The sequence below is a fragment of the Jaculus jaculus genome, chromosome 6, assembly GCF_020740685.1.
Source record: "Jaculus jaculus isolate mJacJac1 chromosome 6, mJacJac1.mat.Y.cur, whole genome shotgun sequence".
NCBI classification, from domain to species: Eukaryota; Metazoa; Chordata; class Mammalia; order Rodentia; family Dipodidae; genus Jaculus; species Jaculus jaculus.
This window is the reverse complement of record NC_059107.1, coordinates 15,175,641-15,196,197: the sequence shown is the minus strand read 5'-3', so window position 1 is coordinate 15,196,197 and position 20,557 is coordinate 15,175,641. Positions and strand designations below refer to the sequence as shown.

General features: G+C 42.9%; 1 protein-coding gene across 4 annotated transcripts in view; it reads left to right on the top strand.

Annotated features, from left to right (window-relative positions):
- Ebf1 (EBF transcription factor 1) overlaps positions 1-20,557 on the top strand; it is a 410,419-nt gene that overhangs the window by 262,275 nt on the left and 127,587 nt on the right. For 2 of the 4 annotated variants that reach the window (XM_045152065.1, XM_045152064.1), the window contains exon 8: positions 15,957-16,074. In XM_045152065.1, the coding sequence (XP_045008000.1) occupies positions 15,957-16,074 (118 nt within the window). Of the gene's footprint in view, positions 1-15,956; positions 16,099-20,557 lie in introns of all 4 variants that reach the window. The other 2 variants (XM_045152063.1, XM_045152061.1) reach the window with 1 other exon arrangement.

Sequence of the window (20,557 nt, the reverse complement as noted above, 5' to 3'; positions counted from 1 at the left end):
ATATATATCTATATATATATTTATTTACCTTCAAGGGTCTTGAAACATGAGATTTTTTTATTTTCAGTATTCATTCTTTCATTGCATGCTTTGGTCTTGAGATAAGCCACATATCTCTTCTGACTAGTCTAGTTTGGGTTCAGAACAGAGAAACTCAAGCATGAAACAATTTACAAGTAATGAACATATTTAATGTCTTACAAATGTCAGCACCAGCTGAGCTGCACCTTTCAGGCATATGCTTTGGTGATACAAGGAACCTCAGAGAGCGTTTGTTCAGAATGATACAGCACCTGCCAGTGAGGTATCAGCTGGAGGAAGACAGCTCTGTGCAAGTAGGAAGTCAGTTCTCTCTATTCGTTTTGATAGTATCTAGAAAGTTTTATTTTTGTGCACAAGTCATTCGTCTTCATTTAATAGACGGGCTATGGAGATGAGGAAGCAGGAGGGAGATGCCTGGGTACTCCTGTGATCTTTTGGAGCCTTAGTTTCTTCCCCTTTAAAGTGAAGTAGGAATGATGAACCTGGGGCCGAGGGTAGCTCAGTGGGTAAAGCTGCCCTGTGGACATGAATACCCGAGGTAAGCTCCCCAACATCTACACAACAGGCAGGTGCAGCGGCACAGGCCTGTCATTCCAGCACTGCGAGCTCAGGGTCGGGAGAACTCTGAGCCTCGGGGGCTAGCTGCTCTAGCTAACTTTGTGGGATTCTGTCTCAAAAAAATAATGTAGAAGCCAGGGCGTGGTGGCACATGCCTTTAATTCCAGCCCTCGGGAGGCTGAGGTAGGAGGATTGCTGTGTTCGAGGCTACCCTGAGACATTTCAAGTCAGCCTTGGCTAGAGCAAAACCCTACCTCAAAAACAAAGTTTGAAAAAGACAACTGATGTCAACCTCTGGCCTACACAAGCATACACACACACACACACACACACACATTCATATGCATGCAAGCATTTATACATGCACACACACACAAACCGGAATGATGATTTTGCTTATTTCATTATATATGAAAAGTGGCATTTTCCATGTGTATGCATAACTAATAGAAGATAAATGTAAACCTTTGGAGAAAAATCCTCATGATAAAGTGAATGTAGGCTATTAGTTTAGTTTAGGATTTCTTAGCCTGAACACAAGTAGAATTTTAAACTGGATAATCCTTGATGGGGTTGTCTTGTGCATTGTGGGATATTTAGCAGTGTCCCTGGTCCTTACCCACTTGATAACAATAGCAAACAACTCCCTTCCCTAACCATGAGAACCAAAACTTCTCCAGACGTTGATAACTGTCAAAAATTGTCTCTGATTGAGAATCACTGGTTGTACTCTACGCTTGATGACCTCTGACAAACTCTTCTTGGTGCCAGTGTTAGAGTCACAAACAGCACACTCTTTGGTTAGCAGAAAACTGTCCCAACCATGGTCCAAACTGACCTTCAAATGCATATGATTTATATAAGCCCTGAAAGAGTTCCTGCCTCTCACTCCCAAGCAGACATTTCTCCACAGGAACAGCTACCTTGGCTACCACAGGGTCCATTTTTGATATAATGAAAGTCACATATCGATCAACAATGGAAAATTTCTTATTAGAACTCAGGTTCAACTCTCTCTGTTTCTACTCATCGCCTTTCAGGTGAAGTGGAGGAAATCTGTAGTAAGTTGCACCCTGATCCATCTCATGTTATATCTCTATATTCACACTGCTATAATTACTACTCTTATACAATTCACATTTGCTCACATGCATATAGACTAGACATGGGGACATTTCTATAATCAGGAATGAGGAGTTGCCATGACTTAAAGCAAAATTTCAACTATCCCTTATCCAGTCTTTTTAAAACATATTTTTATTTATTTATTTATTTGAGAGAGAGAGAGAGAGAGAAAAAGAGAATGGGTGTACCAGGGCCTTTAGCCACTGTAAACGAACTCCAGACACATGCACTCCCTTGTGCATCTGGCTTATGTGGGACCTGGGGAATCGAACTGGGGTCGTTAGTCTTCACAGGCAAACACTTTAACTGCTAAGCCATTTCACCAGCCTCCTTATCCAGTCTTTTAATGACTTTCTCCAGTCTGTATTTTATCCATAACCGATTATTCTACTATCATCTGCACCATTTCACACTGGTCATCATTTCCTGTATCCAAATCCACCTTTTTTCCCTTAAATTCTGACACCATTTATTCATATCCCACCCCCTCTAGGGGACTTCTTTGTTATCCTTCTTGTAAGTGCTTACCCCTGAGGTCCAGACCTTCTCTTAGTCATCAGTTCTCCCGAGTATCTTCTTGTATCTCAGGATCATAGTTGCTTCTGAGCCAGTGACGACTGTGGCATGATGGCCCCTGACACCTGCCACTCACATTCACAGTTAGCTGTCCAAATGTCTGCTGCATATTTCTAGAACCCTAAGCACAGGAGCCCAAGCTGGACTCATTGTCACCCTTATTTTCTTTTCTCTTCCTTCTCAAACTGGTATCTCCTCTTCTCATCCCTGGAACTGTTCATATCTAACTGCCTGCATAAAGTGCTGGGCAGATGTCTGTTTACATCTGTGTATATATCATGTATACAGATGCATGTGTTCATGTGTCTTACATCCATCCATCCATGGGCACTGGTGATTGTAAGAATGGTGATGATAACATTAAGCTTTGCTACATGCTTAATTGGCAAGGGGTATTACATAAAGCATTTAACATGAGTCATAGTTAGCCTCCTAGTATCCTTGTTAAGAGCAAATGTAGATGATTGCCATCTTACAAGTTAGGAAACGAACTTAGAGCAGTGAAGCAGTTTGCCCAAAGTTACATACCAACTAAGTGGTGAGGTAGAGGCTCAACTTACACAGTGTGACTCAGATGCTATCTGATGCTTTGAGACCGCAAGGAAACCGTGCAGAATCTGTGGTTGGACTCTTGTTAGGAAACATACTCTGCTTCCCAAATCATAGAACCCAACAGAAAAGGTAGCATTCTCTGCTGCCCTCCTGGCTGACAAGATGTTTCGTAATGATCACATGGAAGGTTCCTTATGAGCAATTTCCATCATGCTTTACATTCATAGCACACACATGGAGAATCTAGTTTTAAATATTGTTCTGTCCTTGTTGCTTATAAGAGGAGCAAGAGAGTGTCTTTTGGGGGATCGAAGACCTGAAGTGTATTCTTATCAGTGGCATAAAAAGGGTCCTGGAGGCATCTAGCAGGGCACCTCCCTGGCCTGTGGAGCGGCTGTCTCTAGGCAGCAGGTTGCGGCTGCTCCTGTCTCATTCTCTTCTTCCCAAGCCAGTCTGATCTTCACACAGCTACGCCAGCATGTGTCTCCCCCGAGCAGCAGTGAGGGGCCTGTGTAGGTGACCGAGGAGGACATAAGGAAGGTTGTTGATCTCCTGACACTTAAAGACATTCTGTCAAGAAAATGCAGCCTCATAGTGGCTGGACTTCTGGCATGTAAACAGAGATTGCTTAATTACACAGGTCATGTCAATTAGTGTGACCTGGGTGTTTTCAAGAAATTAATCACTTTCTGCAAAGCTAGGTTGTGTTCATACTTTTAGGCAGCATGGCAGAAACCTTGTCGAAAATCTGGTGTAATCTTTTCTGTTTCTGCTTTATAAGGGATGCTTTCTTTGAACTCTCTAGAATGTGGTTAGGGTAACAAACTTGCTTAAATACAGCAAGGGATACAGGCTTTATTTAGTTGTGGTGGGAATGGGGGAAGGGCCAAGGAAGGAGAGGGGGATCAATTGGGAATAGAATCAGCCCATGACACAGGGAGCAATTCAATGGGACTAAATGAGCGCGTTTCTTCATCTTGACACTAAAAAGATGCTAATGCTGAAAGGGCTGCGTTAAAGCCATGTCACAGTCTGGGTTTTAACTGACAGGAGCCAGACAACTCAAGGTTAAATCCTTATCCACAGCTTCCCTTGTTGGGACTGGCAGAATGAGGGTAGTGAGGGGAGGAACGCGAATTGAGTTCAAGTTGTCATCACGGTAGACACTGTACGACCTGGAGCCTGAAATAACATATATACATTTCCAAATTCATCTTCTCCCTTTAGCAAAGTTTTCTTGATAGGCTATAAATCTGCATTCACATATACATGCTAGATCTGTGACAAATAGCATAGATGACTCTAGATGTAAGTTCTATTCATTCATTCATGTGGGCTTGTACTCAGCAGTGTTTACTGTAGAGCTAGGTGGAAAGTCCGTAATTATGAGCACGAAAGACAGAGTTTTTGTTATAATGAAACTGATATTTCTGTTTATAGGGTTCTACTAGCTGCTGTAACAACTAGATCAACGAATAGAATATATCGGCTCACAGCTAATATGTATACACTGGTGTTCTTGACTGGATGAATGGCTCTTCTCCTTGAAGTAATTTGGGACCTGGGGTCCTTTGGTTTTATGTCTGCCCTTATAACCTTCTTGTTTTCATGGAGCCAACAGAAGGAAGAGTGAAGGACACGTGAACAGGACACGTGGAGGTCTTCAAATCGTTGGCTTAGGATTGGTCCTTTTCAAATTGGCTCTCCTTCCATTGGCTTGAAGTCAGTCATGGGGTCATCTATAGCCGCAGGGAGGCTGGCCAATGTGGTGCAGCCCAGGAAGGAGAGAAAAATGGATGTATAGAGAATAATTGTCAGTAGCTGTCATGATGAAAATAGGTAAAAAGTAATAATTGCAAATACTTAGAAATTATAATTATTGCGAACATTACAAGAGGTGAAAAAGTATGGAGTTAGAGATGGCACCTTACCTTAAAGTTTGTGATTAGAGTAGGTGGCATTTAAGCTCAGAGGTACAGTCAGCTCCTCTTATCCACAGATTCAACCACCTGCAGATGGAAAACATCTGGAAAGAGCTACATCTGTACTGAATGTGTGTAGACATCTTGTCTTATCCTCATTCCCTAATACACAGTGTAAGTTAGCATCCCTACCACATCAGGTGCTGTAAGCAATCTAGAGAGCATCTAAGGTATCTGGGAGGATTGTGCCTGTTCTATGCAAGTGCAGCACAATTTCAGCACCAGTGTGAGTGGGGTGCGTCCTGGAGCCAGTGCCCAAACAGATACCAAGGAGTGACTGTAGATCACGCTCAGAAAAGTCAGACAAGGATTCTAAGTAGAGCACAAAAGTCATGTTTCTCTGAGATGACCAGCATTCTTCTTAACTTAGTCAGAGGGGGTATAAGAAACCATCAGGTTTTTATTTTTTTTTTTTAATCCCAAATTTCTAACAAAAATGTGTTTTTCTTTTCAAAATGATGACACGGACCATGACATGAAAAGGGAACTCCCTGTTTTTTGTTTTTAAAATGAATTCTAGAAATTTTGCTATTTGTTTTCACAAGCCATGGCATTTCCAAATCAGTATCTCACAGGGTGTGATTGCAGACAGCATCTTTAAAATATATGTCCATGTTCTGTGGTTTTATCTGTTATTAAAGCACTTTAGTAAAGAAGGAAAACACTCTCATCTGTTTCTCCCCCCTACCCCCCTCCTACCCTCTGTCTCTGATATACTTATATTGTTTTGACAAACTGCACATCTTGCAATTAAATTCCTTCCCAACAGGATACTAGGAGCCTGAGCCACTTTCACTCCCTTCCTACAGAATAATTTCAAGGTGTGCCCTGCTGATTAATTATACTGAAAGCCATTCTAATGATAGTTTCAGAGTACAGCATTCAACATGGTGGATACAAATGGTGACTTTTCAACCTGATGTATATGAAGTAGCCACAGCGTATACTGGGCAGTTATATATGTCAGCATTGGCTTGATGCTGAGCCCTGGCAGGGAGTATGTTTCATCGGGACGATACCCTTAGGAATGGGATTCCATGAGAGGTGTGGCTGAGCGCTTAGAAAAAGCGTATTCCTTCACTAAGTACAACAGCCTTGGAAGAAAATGGGAAACGCATTAGAGGACCCTTATAAAGTGTTTGCTTTATTAGTGATCACCAGCAGCTGCTGGCTCTGTGGATGTTTATGATTTGGGGACTTCCCACAAGACTGTTCTCATCTCCTTTCTGTTTCCAAACCGTAACTTATCAAGCTCTGTCTGTGTGTCAGACACTGTGCTAAGTGTTCACATACATAATCACACATGGTTTTCTATCATTCTTTCTCACTTTGCTCTAATCTAGCATGTTCACCTTCCTCCTCGTCCTTTGTTTTCCTTAAGTACACCAGAGTCATTCCTGCCTCCGGGTCTTTCCACTCACTATCCTATTTCCCTAGGAAATTCTTTGGCCACATCCTTGGCTGGCTAGCTACCTTTTCTTCAGATTTCTGTCAAAATGTCACTCCCTCCCTTGAAGACCTTCCTTAACCAGTCAATCATAGCTCCTCTCTTATTTTTCTTCAAATTTATTGTAGACTATAATTTGCATCAATTACTTATATGTCCCTTACCCTTCCTCTTCTTATGTGAAAGACAAAACTCCACTAAGAAATAAACTAATAGGAGTTGAGCACCTGGTAAAAAAAATTTTTTTTTCCTGTCTTGTTCATTGCTTCTTTAGAACACCTGCATAGAGCAGGGCCACAGCTCACTCCTGTGATTGACTTGTCTGTGCGTACAGTCTAATAAGTGATGGGTGGAGCTGTCTGACGCTGGGATCCGGGCAGCTGACCGGTGTAAGTTTAGCTAACTCCTCGTTTCCACACGCACGTGTCACAGTCAAGGCCCTGCTGGGCACACACAACCGTCTGCTATGTTCAATTCGCTTGGAGGCACCATAAGGCCAGCTACGGCATCAGGTGCATCCCCACCCACGTGAGAAAAGCAGCTTTGGACGGCTGGTGAGTGCTTCATGGTTAGTAGGCACACAGCACGGAAGATGGGAGACACACAGAAGCGGGGTCCGTTTTCCCAGGCTATCCATAGTTTTCATCACAGTATGAGGAGAGAAGTGTTTGTTCCTGTCATCATCTTGTTAAGAAGAGAAGAGACAGTTTTGCCCTGAGCCTTCAATGTGGATTTAATTCAGTTCACCACTCCCAGACTCTCTCAGCACAGTTCCACGCTGTTACATCCTGGAGGTCCACGCGTCCTCTATAATTTTTAATGACTTATTTGGGATCTTTCAACCAGATAGAGACTCGCAATCAGGTACATTTCTGAGAATATCTCATTCCATATCAGCCAAGGATATTTGAAAGGACGAAGTTAATGAAGACCTAAGTGCTACATTTTTATGTAAATAGTACTTATCCTACACTGTGAGAATCCAGGAGAATTGTGCAAGATTTAAGCCAGAACTGCATGCTGGAGGCTGTCAAGGGTGAGAACCAAAGCTAGAGACTTGCCTTACTGTATCCCATGGCTATGAAGATGAGGTAAAATACCGCAGGCTTTGGCCAGGTGTGGTGGCTCACACCTTTCATCCCAGCACTCAGAAAGCAGAGGTAGGAGGATAACCATGAGTTCAAAGTCATCTTAAGTTCCAGGTTAGACTGTGCTAGAGTGAAAGCCTATCTTGACAAAACAAACAAAATTATATTGCAGGCGTTAGTTTTCCAAGTTGTAAGAGGAAGTATTGCACAAATTTGCCATGTCATACTACCAAAGACTCCTTTTATCTTTTTTTTTTTTTTTCTTACAACCCTCATGTGGCAACATTATTTTTAATGTGATGGCACTGTGGAGTAAGAGTCACAGTTTTTAACTTTAGAATTATTCAAAGCCACGTAAATCTGCTAGTTCAGAGCTGCTCATAGGTGCGAGATCACCAACATTCCCATATGGGGTTGATAAGATCCCCCAAAAAGGAACATTACCAAATGTTTTTATGCGCAGCCTGATTTTGGATGCATTTTGTGTTCACGTTCTGCAATGCTGTCCCTCTTTACTACATTTGAAAGCTCATGATTGGAAGCCATTGCATGTATCTGCCGCTGGATAAGTCTGTACAGAAGTGTCCCGGCAGAGAGGGTTCAGAGAGGGCCGTACGGGGCCCAGGGTGCAGGTTTCACCAGTGCTTCTGAAAAATGTAAGGGAAGCTATTTTGCAGAACAGTTTGAAGCATACAGAAAAATGAGTTCTTGGGACTTCTATATATAACCATGATATCTGCCCTATAATGAACATGAGGGTATGCTAGACTTGTAAGTTACTGTGCCAATACTGATGTGGCATTTTCATTTTACTTTTTATTTATTTACTTGAGAGTGACAGACATAGAAAGAAAGAGGCAGATAGAGAGAGAGAATGGATATGCCAGGGCTTCCAGCCACTGCAAACATACTCCAGACGTGCGCTAATGTGGGTCCTGGGGAATCGAGCCTTAAACCGGGGTCCTTAGGCTTCACAGACAAGCGCTTAACTGCTAAGCCATCTCTCTAGCCCTGATGTGGTATTTTTAACTAAAGCCCATGGTTTGTAGGAGGCTCCATTTTATGATGTACGTCTCGTAGATTGGGACAGACTCACTGAAGTGATGTGCCCATCCTCACAATATTATAAAACCTAGTTTTGTTGTCGTAAAATCTTGTGGTCTCTTTATCAGTCCCTTCTTCCTCCCAAACTCCTGGTCACCACTCTTTCTTTCTTTCTCTCTTTCCTTCTTTCTTTCTTTCTTTCCCTCTCTCTCTCTCTCTCTCTCTCTCTCTCTCTCTCTCTCTTTCTTTCTTTCTTTCTTTCTTTTTTGAGGTAAGGTTTCACTGTAGTCCAGGTTCACCTGGAATTCACTCTGTATTCTCAGGGTGGCCTTGAGCCCATGGCGATCCTCTTACCTCTGCCTCCCAAGTGAAGGGATTAAAGGCGTGCGCCACCACGCCCGGCTCCACCACCGTTTCTTTACTGTCACCATAGCTTTGACTTTAGAATGTCATTTAGTTGGAATGATACAGCGCATAATCACTTCAGGTCATCGTTTCCCCCCCTTCGTTTGGCAATATGCATTTAAGATTCCTCCATGCCTTTTTGTGGTTTGACAGCTCATTTCTTTTCATCACTAAATGATATGCCATTGTATGGATTGCTAGTTTGTTTATCCATTCACCCCTTGAAGGACATCTTCACTGCTGATGTCTTGTATTTCATTGAAATTTTTATGGACGTAATTGTAGATGCGCATGCAATTGTAAGAAATAATCCAGAGACCCTGTATGCTTTAACCCGTCTCCTTCAATGGCAATCTGCTTTATTTATTTATTTATTTTGCAAAATTGGGGAACAAAATGACAACAGAATAGGAACATTGATATCATCTGCACATCTTATTCAAAATTTCCTAAATGTACTTATACTAATTTGTGTAGGTGTATATATATATATATATATATATATATATATATATATATATATATATATATATATTTAATATTTAATTTGTTTATTTATTTGAGAGAGATCTACAGATATAGGCAGGGAGAGAGAGAGAGAGAGACAGAGAGAGAGAGAGAGAGAGAGAGAGAGAGAGAGAATAGGTGCTCTGGGGCCTCCAGACACTGTAAATGAACTCCAGATGCACCCCCTTATGCATCTGGCTTATGTGGGTCCTTTGGCTTTGCAGACAAGTGCCTTGACCACTAAACCATCTCTCCAGCCCTTTGTAGGTATATTTTTCCATTTAATTCAAATTTTCTTTTTTGCAAGTATAGGTTTGTATATCTGCTACCATGGATAAGATACGGCCATTTCCATCAGCACAACAATGCCACCCCTTGTGCTTTTGTACTTCTCATACTTGCCTTCTCTGGGTGTCCAGAGTCATTGTTATAAGGAGAGTAGCCAGACTGAGTGAAAGCCCAACGCAGTGGCCTCATTGTAAATATTTTATTTTGATCTATTTATTTATTTATGAAAGAGAGAGAGAGAGAATGGGCATGCCAGGGCCTTCAGCCACTGCAAACGAACTCCAGATGCGTGCGTCCCCTTGTGCATCTGGCTAACATGGGTCCTGGGGAATTGAGCCTCTAACCGGGGTCCTTAGGCTTCACAGGCAAGTGCTTAACTGCCAAGCCATCTATCTAGCCCCTGTAATGTGTAGTTTTTTTTAGGTATTTTTTTATTTATTTGAGATATATGTAGAGAGAGAGTGGCAGAGACACACAGAGAGACTGGGTGTGCCAGGGCTTACAGCCACTGCGCATGAACTCCAGATGCATGTGCCACCTTGTGCATCTGGCTTATGTGGGTACTGGGGAATTGAACCTAGGTCCGTAGGTTTGCAGGCAAGTGCCTTAACTGCCAAGCCACCTATCCAGCCCTTACATGTGTAGTTTTGAAAACCAAGTTTTATGATTTTCCAAAATCAGTTTGCTGAAGTAGTTATTTTTTAAAAAATATTTTTATTTGAGAGAAAGAAAGATAGAAGAGGCAGACAGAGAGAGTATGAATTATGGGCATGCCAAGGCATCCTGTCACAGCAAACTAACCCCAGACACATATGCCACTTTGTATGTCTGGCTTTATGTGGGTATTGGAGAATTGAACCTAGGCCATCCGGCTTTGCAAACAAGTGCCTTTAACTGCTGAGCCATCTCTATAGTCCCTTAAAGTGGTCATTCCTTAGAAGGACACACTTGTTGCTAAATGTTCTTTTTATTAAGTTAAATTTTTAAAAAAATATTTTATTTATGTATTTGAGATAAAGACACACACACACAGAGAGAGAGAGAGAGTTGTTGTTGTGGAAAATGGGCAGGCCAGGGCCTCCAGCCACTGCAAATGAACTCCAGACACATGTGTCACTTTTTGTATCTGGCTTATGAGGGTCCTGGGGTATTGAACCAGGGTCATTTGGCTTTGCAGGTAAGCACCTTAACTGCTAAGCCATCTCTCTAGCCCATTGCTGAGTGTTCTAAATTTAAAGATTCGAGTGCCTGGAGATCAAACCTTTCTGCTGGTTTTACCTGTTTGAGAAATGTTCAGAGATACACGCTTCAAGTCTTTGGTCATAACCCTTCATTCCATGTCAGCTTCTACATTTGTTAATGTGATCTTCGACTGATGGCTGAATTTAGCAGCTTGTGTCTTTTTGAAAATCTGCTCTTGAGACAGAGGTTACCCTTCATGAATCCGAGATGATAGAGTCAGGACATGCAAGGTCTGTCACGTGGTGGGAAGAGAAGGACGAGTGGAGAAATGATGGTGAGGGAGAACCAGCCAGCAGCAGAACTCTGAGAGACCAGCCCCGAGGAGAAACACTGGAGGGACTAGATCCCCATGATGTTTGTTTTCAAGATTATTATTATTACTTCAATACTTTATTTGTTTATTTATTTATTTGAGAGAGTGAGAAAGAGGGAGAGAGAATGGGTTCACCAGGGCCTCTAGCCACTGCAGACAAACTCCAGACACACGTGCCACCTTGTGTATCTGGCTTTATGTGGGTACTGGGGAATCGAATCTTAGGTCCTTAGGTCTTGGAGGCAAGCACCTTAAACACTGAGCCATCTTTCCAGCCCTGAGATTATTGCTTTTTGGTTTTTGTTTGTTTGTTTGTTTTGTTTTTCAAGGTAGGGTCTCACTCTGATCCAGGCTGACTTGGAATTAACTCTGTAGTCTCAGGGTGGCCTTGAACTCATGGTGATCCTCCTACCTCTGCCTCCCGAGTGCTGGGATTAAAGGCGTGAGCCACCACACCCGGCAACAATTATTAGTTTTAAAACAGAAATTTTTCATTTAGTTTCAAGCCTAGGCTGTAACGAGTTAAGATGGGGGATATATTCTGGAAAACAAAATTATCCACGTCTGTGAGGTGGCAGTTCACAGTATGACTCCATTGTGTGATGCTATGTTCTGGGACAAAGGTCTTCTGGACTGGGAGATTCCATCGAGTAGTGGCCCAGGAGAAATACTCCTGTTACCTCTTATTTAAAATAGGAGTCTGGCTGGGTGTGGTAGCTCACACCTTTAACCTTAGTACTCGGGAGGCAGAGGTACGAGTTTCACTGGGAGTTCAAGGCCAGCCTGAAACAATGGATTTAATTCGAGGTCAGCCTGAGCCTAGAGTGAGACCCTACCTTGAAAAACCAAAATAAAATAAACTTAAAAACAAAATAGTCTGTGCTGAGTCCATTTGATGACAATCAGGACTCAGTGCTCTGGGCTTCTCAGCCCAACATAGTATTTTGAACCATGTACAAAGTGACAAGGACCCTTTTTCTGCTTCTGGTGTTCATTGAGCACCCACTGTGGGCAGAACCCATGCTCACCAGTGGGACGAAGCTGCCGTCACAGAAATCTTAGATTCAGCTATGATTTTCACTCTCACTGGAGAGCTGAGGATGCTGGGATGCAGAGGGGGGGATATTTCCCCTTCAGCAGATGGCCTGAGTCATGACCCCGGCAGAAGTGAGGGAGCTGGGATCAGCACTGTGTGTGCGACCCTTCCAAATCTAAATAGAAGAGGGTGGGTAATAAAACCCGTGGCGTCTGGGTTAGCTAGGTCCAGGAGAGAATGTTCACAGAAGATTCCTGACCACTGATAATGAGCCCAGAAATGGAAAACATCAGTGTAAAATCTCAAAAACACACAAGAAGCTGCAGGCCTCCTTGCTCTTCCTATATAGCCTCATACTGAATGCCCTTACCATGAGGGCAGGACCAGACAGAAGGAAGTATGGAATATAATGCATATTATCAGGCTGCTTGCAGACTGCCTTTTGAAAATCAAGCCCTAGTGCAAAAAGATTTTTAAAAATCATGTATATATATATATATATAATATGTCCCAAAACTCTTGTAATGATGGCAATGCTTTGTTCACCCTGTCCAGTACAGTGGCCAGCAGCTACCTCTGGGCACCAAGTGCCTGAAATGTCTCAGCTGAGACTGGAAAACTATATTTTATCTCATATAAATTTGAACCTTTGCACCTTTGACTACTGGCTTGGACTGGTGCATCGATGGAGAGTGGAGGCTCTAGTAGAAACAGACCTAGTAAAATTGTAACTCACCAGTTCCTCATTTATGCATTTCTTTTTCTCTGGGCAGTAGAGCAACAGAGGGAGAAAAAGTGTGAGGGGATGATGAGGAAGGTATGATTGACTCCAAAGGGGAAAGTCACTGTCTGTATTTTCCTGCCCCTGTGCTTTGGTCGACAAAAATCTGGGAAGGTTGAAGACTTGGCAAGCCTGTTTGTCTCCTTGGCTGCAATGAATGTCCCAGCAGCTCATCACTCCTGGACTGCATCCTTCACTGGGCCTGTTTTTGAAGGATATTTTAATCCCCCTTTGTATCTCACAGATTATCTTTTAGTTTACAAGTAACTCTGTGGATTAATTTCAGAAGATTTGTTTAAATTGATCCTGATCATTTCCAAGTTGGAATAGGAGAATCCATTTTGGGGTAGGAATTTGTGCTGTGAGGTTTTGAGGGACTTAATTATTTTCTAGACATAAATAGCATGAAGAATGTCTATTATCTTTTTTCTAATTTTGGTTGGATTTATGTTAATTTAATTTTCTCAAACATGTGGCCCTGTGGTCTTTCCCTTGCTATGAAAAAGAAAATGTATATGGTAGCTTTCCCCTTTAATAGGTTCATTATTTATTTTTTATTTTATTTTATTTGAAGTAGGGTCTCACTATAGCCCAGGTTGACCTGGAATTCTCTATGGAGTCTCAGGGTGCCCTTGAACTCATGGCAGTCCTTCCATCTCTGACTCTCAAGTGTGGAATTGAAGGTGTGTGCAACTATTACTTATTTTTGCCATTTTAGCCAATGCTAGCATTTAGATGACATTGTGTCTTGAAAGAAACCAACTGTTTTAAGCTCTATGTTTTCAGCACTTGTGTCTTACAGGTGCATAGCAAATTGTCATCACTTTCTTCTTAAGACAGACATCTAGCATAACCACTTTCTATTTCCTGACACTGCAAACAGATCCCATTTGGGATGCCTTTTATAGCTTCCTCAGCTAACGACTCTGGTGACCACTCAGTTGCGGTCTTGTAGTAAATCAAAATTTCTTTGAAAGACCCAGCTCTGTTACATAATTGTTAGTGTCCTACAAAGCTACCTCCCTGATGAAAAAAAAAATTGCATTTCTGTTGTCCTAAATTGTACTGACTCTGCCACTTCACATAATGGCTCTCTCCTTCCATTTTTTTTTTTTTTTTTTTTCCTATCAAATTAACTGGCAACTGGTGAGGCATACACATCAGCTTCAGCTGTTTTGGGATTTGGTTGGCTAATCATGACATAAAAAACCAAACTGTTGTGTCAACCTTCATGACCTTCTGTGAGCGACTCGTTCTACAGGAATGTGGGCTGTCCAAGGCGAATGAGCGGAGAGGATGGATGGACTCTAAGTTGTTTACTATGCATTTTAATACACTGAATCGAGGAAATCAGGCTGACTTCCTGCGTCACGTGTTCTGCTATCTTGAAGATTTAGGGCAATGAATTCAGCTCGCTTTGCCAGGACGCACTTGGGTGGAAGAGAGGGACAGTGGGCGTTTTGAAGTATGGCAAGTTTGGTGAGCGCAAGGCTCTAAGCTGGCAAGCTCTTTGCCAGTCAGGGCTGGCAAAGGACAGGCCTGGACCAAGGCTCACTGCTTTCCTCTGTGCACATGGGGCAATGAATCCACAGTGTTGCCCAAGACTGGCAAAGCCAGTGTCCCCTTTAGCCAATTCAGAGAAAAGCTTCCTTCAGAACTGAGGCCACGGGATGTACCAACCCATGTAAAGCCATTCACCTCTTCAGAGGCTAATGCCTCTCAAACCCAAGAACAATTAAAGTAAGAGTCTTTCCAGGCAACTGGGGAATTGAGCAAAATAAATCAGAAATCCTCAGCCCTTACTCTGGAGGCTTGCCTCATTACGAGAGCAGATCTATTAGCCCTCTTGCCATTGTCTTTCATTTCTCAAGTGAGGTGATTCTAATTAAATTAATCTGCATGTCAATCTATTGGTGATCAATCAAAGAGCCCAAGGTTTCCCCTATGCTGTGGGGTGCTTGCGGCTGACAGGGGCTGATAATGGAGGAAGAAATAAACTGTCGGGTAAAGTTAATTAGTCAACATAATAGGTGGATTAAACGGGAGCTGGCTGATTGCTGTTTCTTGTGTCAAAGCAAGAGGTGGGAGCCGAAACTGCAATTACAGACAATTATTATATTTGGTTATAAGAGGTCGCATGAATAAACATATCTCAGTGGGCTTTGGTTTAATCCCCTTCCCCATTTCCTATAAGGAGAAGTGGAGGTCATTCTTCTCATTGTTTTAGTCAAAGTTGTCTGAGGAACACCTTTTCCTGGGCCCTTCTGGCAACTTAGTAGTTGGCCTGGATGTCTATGAATTGGCCTTGGGCCAAGTCTACATGTGTTGCTTTTTTTCTTTTTCTGCTTCATTGAAACAGATCTAATATCCTTAATTAGCAAGGATCCGATGATGGCTGTGAGCAGGGTTCTGGTCTTATTCACCAAACTAACGCAGGGGAAGAAAAAAGTATTGAGAAATTTTGATATGACATCTAGGAAGAAAAAAAAGTATGTATGTATATGTCCCTGCTCCAACTGAAACTTCTTTTTTCATTTGCCTATCTTTTAGCCTTGACACAGTAGGGAGGAAATATTTTAAAGATTCAAAAGGCTTTTATTTGCATGATCAACTGTGATATCTGCTTTGGTGTCTAAACTGAAGGGTAATTTAGGTGAAACACAACCACCCTTGTGTAAAAAAATATGCTAATAAAGATCCTCTTGTTAAAATTATGGTTAACAGTGTACCTTCTGCTATATAACTATAAACTGTGCAATTTTACTTAAAACAGCATCAAAAGCGTTCCATGCCAAAGACCCAGTCATCAATAGCTTCTCTTGTTAGACTTGTACAGCCTAAGCACCCGTTATTATGTGAAATAGCTATGCAATTTTCTTCAGCTCCCAGCTGTTATTTATTTAACTTGAGTTTATTACCCAGCATGCTTTTATATTAAAATGTTCATTCATTTTTCTCTTGTGTCTCCAGGTCGTGGTATCTACCACAGTCAACGTGGATGGCCATGTCCTGGCAGTCTCCGATAACATGTTTGTCCACAATAACTCCAAGCATGGGCGGAGGGCTCGGAGGCTTGACCCCTCGGAAGGTACGCCCTCTTATCTGGAACATGGTAGGCGAATCATTTTCATTGGTTGGCATTGCTACTTTAAACTGTGACTTTATTTGGTTTCTTGCTCCCACTCCACTACATTTTCTACTGTTTCAAATTTCAAATGTCCTTATTGGGAGCACCATTGACCTTCTGGGGTCTTGAGACTGCAAAATAGCATGCTGAGAATGTAAAGGCAGGGAGATAGCTTGGCGGTATACCCTTTCTGTTGGACCCCGGAATGGCTAACATCTCCTTACTTCATATTGTGAGGAGAGAGAGAGAGGGAGAGGGAGAGAGACACAGAGAGACAGAGAGAGTAAGAAAGAGGGATAGAGGGGGAGCTGGAATGCTGCTTTGTAAAATTAGCAAAGGCAATTCCAAAGGCCATGGGACCTGCTGGTGCATCTCTGTCAGTTTTGTTTGGAGATCAAGTCCAAAATGTGATTGGAGTTGCATTATGAATGTGATGCTCTGCGAGACAGGTTGGCCCTCTTCTGACTCAGGCACAGTTCTTTCTTCCCTCCTCCTCCCCCCCCCCCCCCCGTACAGAGCCTGCTTCCTATAGGTTGACCTTGGTGGGGGAAAGCACACTTTTTCCTAAGAATTTTATGGCAAGTCAGTGGTGCTGTGGAGAGGACCGGGGGAACCAAATAAAAGTTCGATTCCAGGAAAGAGAACACCACCCAGAGGTTAGATGGGGTGCCCGTCTGATTAGTTCTGCTGTATGTCTATGTAATGAGTCCATCTTTCCCTGTTCCCAAGCATCACTGACTGAGACGTCTCTAGACGCTAGCCACCAACTACATTTTCTCTAACCTCGGCAAACTAAACTCAACTTCTTTCCTCCCTTTGCTGTCCAGCTTGCTAGCTCAGCAGGATCCTTTTGAGTACACTGCCACACAAATTATCACCCGATTGCTTGATTTCTTCCATGGCCCATAAGCTATATCCATGATATAATTCATAAGTAAAGACTCGGTTCTCTGCCAGCATTCCAATTTAATATACACACCACTGCCATCATCTTTGCCTGTTTCCCTCTGTGCTCGAGGAATACACAGACAGGGCATTTTATTAATTAGCCACATGTAACACTCTTGGAAGGGTTTCTTCTTCCCATCTTTCACAGTCTTTGAAAAGTAAACCATCATCTTTCAAAAGCTGCTGCTTTATGGTTTCATTACTGCTGAGATGGGTAGATATTACTTTTTGCAGGAGACCATTTGAAACACCTGCTCATGATTGCATCTAGTTCCATTTCGGTACAGTAATGACGCCTTTTTAATACTCTCGCAGCCTCCTAAGGCATTGTATGACGGAAGGCAAACCTTTGGGTGAGAGCAAGAGGCAAAGCTGGGTAAATGATCTGCAGGCACAGTTTGGAGAGCCCTGGGTTAAGACCTGAAGTTAGGGCTTGGATGGCGGCTGGTCACCTGCAATGAGAATTAACTGAACTAGAGATAGCATTGCCAGTCAGCTGTACATCTGCAGAGTTCACAGTTCCAACAGATGCTTCAGGTGAGGTTACACTTAGGTTCTAGCTCTACTATCAGGAAGACAGGATTACCTGTGGCACCACGCCAGTGGTTCCTGCATTAACAAACAAACAAACAAACCCAAACAAAAAGCAAAAAAGCAAAGCCAAACAACCTGTTATAGAGAATGCCTCTTAAGGGCAGAGAGGTCAGTACCTTTGCTTTTCACTGTGATATGTGGGACAAGGAACCAACGTTCTATCCTTAGTCTCACTCTGGTCCGGTGTGTCCACGGACAAGTCATTTCACCCATTGGCACCCCAGTTTGGTTCTTGGTACAAAGAAGGGGGTGACTGCCTATGGTGGGGGGGATGACAACAGGGTGGTGCTGTGGGTGGAGGCGGTGACGGGGGCATGGGAGGTGGGCTGGGTGGGGAAGGTGAAGACAGGCTTACACTTGCTCCACTGCGCCAGCCCCAGCTGGAAGCTCAGGGGGATGGAAGCCTAGTGGGCACGGATGATGTCCCTATTTGGCGAAAATTGAAACTCTCCTAATTTTCAATTGGTGGTAATTTGTTACAAAACACTTTTCAACACAGAAAAGAAGTAAGGAGGAACAGACATGAAGGAAGAATGCTGTCTGGGCTAGCAATCTAGATCTAAGCATCTCTAAGTGCCTGCCCAGGTCAGCCCCCACCCACCCCAACCTGCAAGGGAACATAGGACTATTTCAGGTGGGACAACAAATTATTCCAAAAGGCGAAGATAGCACTTTTCTTTGCTTACCAGAGTAGAAATAGTGACTTTATCATTGGGGTGCTGTTGAAGAAAAGTGATTATTTTCCCATGTAACGGTGGTTGGTTGTCACTGGTGAGTGGGATTATTCAGTGACCTTGGGCTGAGGGCCTTCACACCCACTACAGCCTCACTTCACTCGCTGCTCCCCAGGGATATGAAGGGTAGACATGTTCAGCTCCTGAGTAACAGCGGTGCCGCGACAGAAACCTGCTTTTCTACAGTGACTCAACCAGCCACACATAACCACCCACTCATTTAGACACTTCAAGCTGATGCATAAATATCTACTCAGCAGAGGGTGACTACTGAACTCTTTCACTGGTGATGTGTGGGAGAGGACTGACATGCTAATTCATGTTGGCTTGAGGGGGGGGCAAAACTTTATCTTTCTGTTGAAAAATAATCCCATTTTCAATGCCGTGTTTAAGAGTCATCTCCCCGTCCTTCCGTGGTTCTAATCTCACTCCCACCTGCAGCAGCTCTTGCATATTCTGCCAAGGGTCTTCCCCTCTGGAGACTTGTAGGAGTTTTCATTGTCTCCCATTGTGGGCCCTTAGCCGCCTCATTTATAGGTAGCCTGAATTATGTTTGAGTAGCTCTGCACATCTCTATTTATACCCTTCTTGTCACCCACTGGAGGAAAGTTCCTCTTGCGGCTCAGCAGAAGAGCAACCGTGGTTTACATTCGTGCACAGCCTTCCCTGTGTGACCCGTGCACTTAGAGCTCCTGGGCTCAGATTGATGTCTCTGGGTTTCAACTATGAAGGCTGACAGAGGCAAATTTATTTCCTAGAATCTTGCGTGGTCTGCAGGGGCTGAATCTTGGCACACTGTAGCTCATGGTAATTGTCCCCACCCCCCACCCTTCATTTTTCTTCATTCATAAATACTGAGATTTTCTTTGGCTGGATATTTATGGGTGTATTTAGTGAGATTTCTTCTTTAAGCAATGGCTTATAGAAGATATACAGTGGAGCAGAAGAGCAGCCTTATAGGTAATTGCTCTAACAATTTCAGTTTTTGCAAAAGCATGGGCTTGGGACCAAAGGATCTGAATTGTGGCCACCCACAGTAATGTGCACCATCAGTGCGTGAGTCTGTGTGTGTGTGTGTGTGTGTGTGTGTGTGTGTGTGTGTGTGTGTGTATGTGTTTGCCTCGTCTTCCATTTAAGCCACTCAGGCAAATGCAAGGGGACCATGTGCCAGGGAGCCTGAAAGGGCTTAAGAGACGTTATTATTATTGTCACTGTTCCGCTTGAGTTTCAGGTTCTGTTTATTTGAATTCAAGGCCAACCGTTTCTCTGTCTCATCCCCCCTGTGGCAGCGTGTAGTGTCCTCATGGTGCTGGAGAGCAGGGACCCTGTCAGCTTGCATGCGCTAACACTTTATTATCTAATGATCTCATATGCAACAAGGCAAAGTGCCGGTGCTCATCATCCTGACACAGAATGCTGGGAGAAGTGACTAAATTACCTTATGTACCATTAGCGCTAGCAGCTATGGTGAACTCACCGTAGCATTTATGCAAATGCCTGTGAACACACTCCAGCGGCTTTGTCAGAAAGCCTTCTGACGAGCAGTTTACATGCCCATTTTTTATGGGAATATATAGTTTTGTGTGTGTGTGCGTGTGCGGGTGTGTAATTTTGGCATATGTATGTTTTTCTCTGTCTTTTCTCCCTTCTTTTAGGCCATTGGAGGACTTTTCTCCTATGTGATGATTGAGGCGAGCTGAGCAGGTTTAAAAGAGCTCCTCTCAACAGGGCCTGTTAAAGGATCGGGATCAAGGTCCCAATGTGGTGGTGTTCCTCATATGAGGCTTGAAGTTTTCTTAAGCATTTGTACAACATCCATGTTTATTTGGAAGAAAAACTGCTGGAACTCTTAGTCAAGAGTGTTTTGAATGAGAAAAATTTAAGGTTCATTGACCTGAGTTCCTATTTAGCTTTTTTGGCTCAAAGAGAGATGTCCTTAAAACATGCCTACTCTTGAAAAAAAAAATGAGTGATTGAAATTTTGCTTTGGTGGGCATTGATATGAATGAAAAAAATTTTCCTTCAAAGAAATTACAAAGATGGTAACATGACATATGCATGTGCCAGGATCCCAAAGTAAAAGAAATAAAAAAACAAAAGTTAACTTTGGTCAAGCTAAAAATATTTGGGAGACGAAAGATCAGTGACAGATCCCCTGGGCCGCTGCC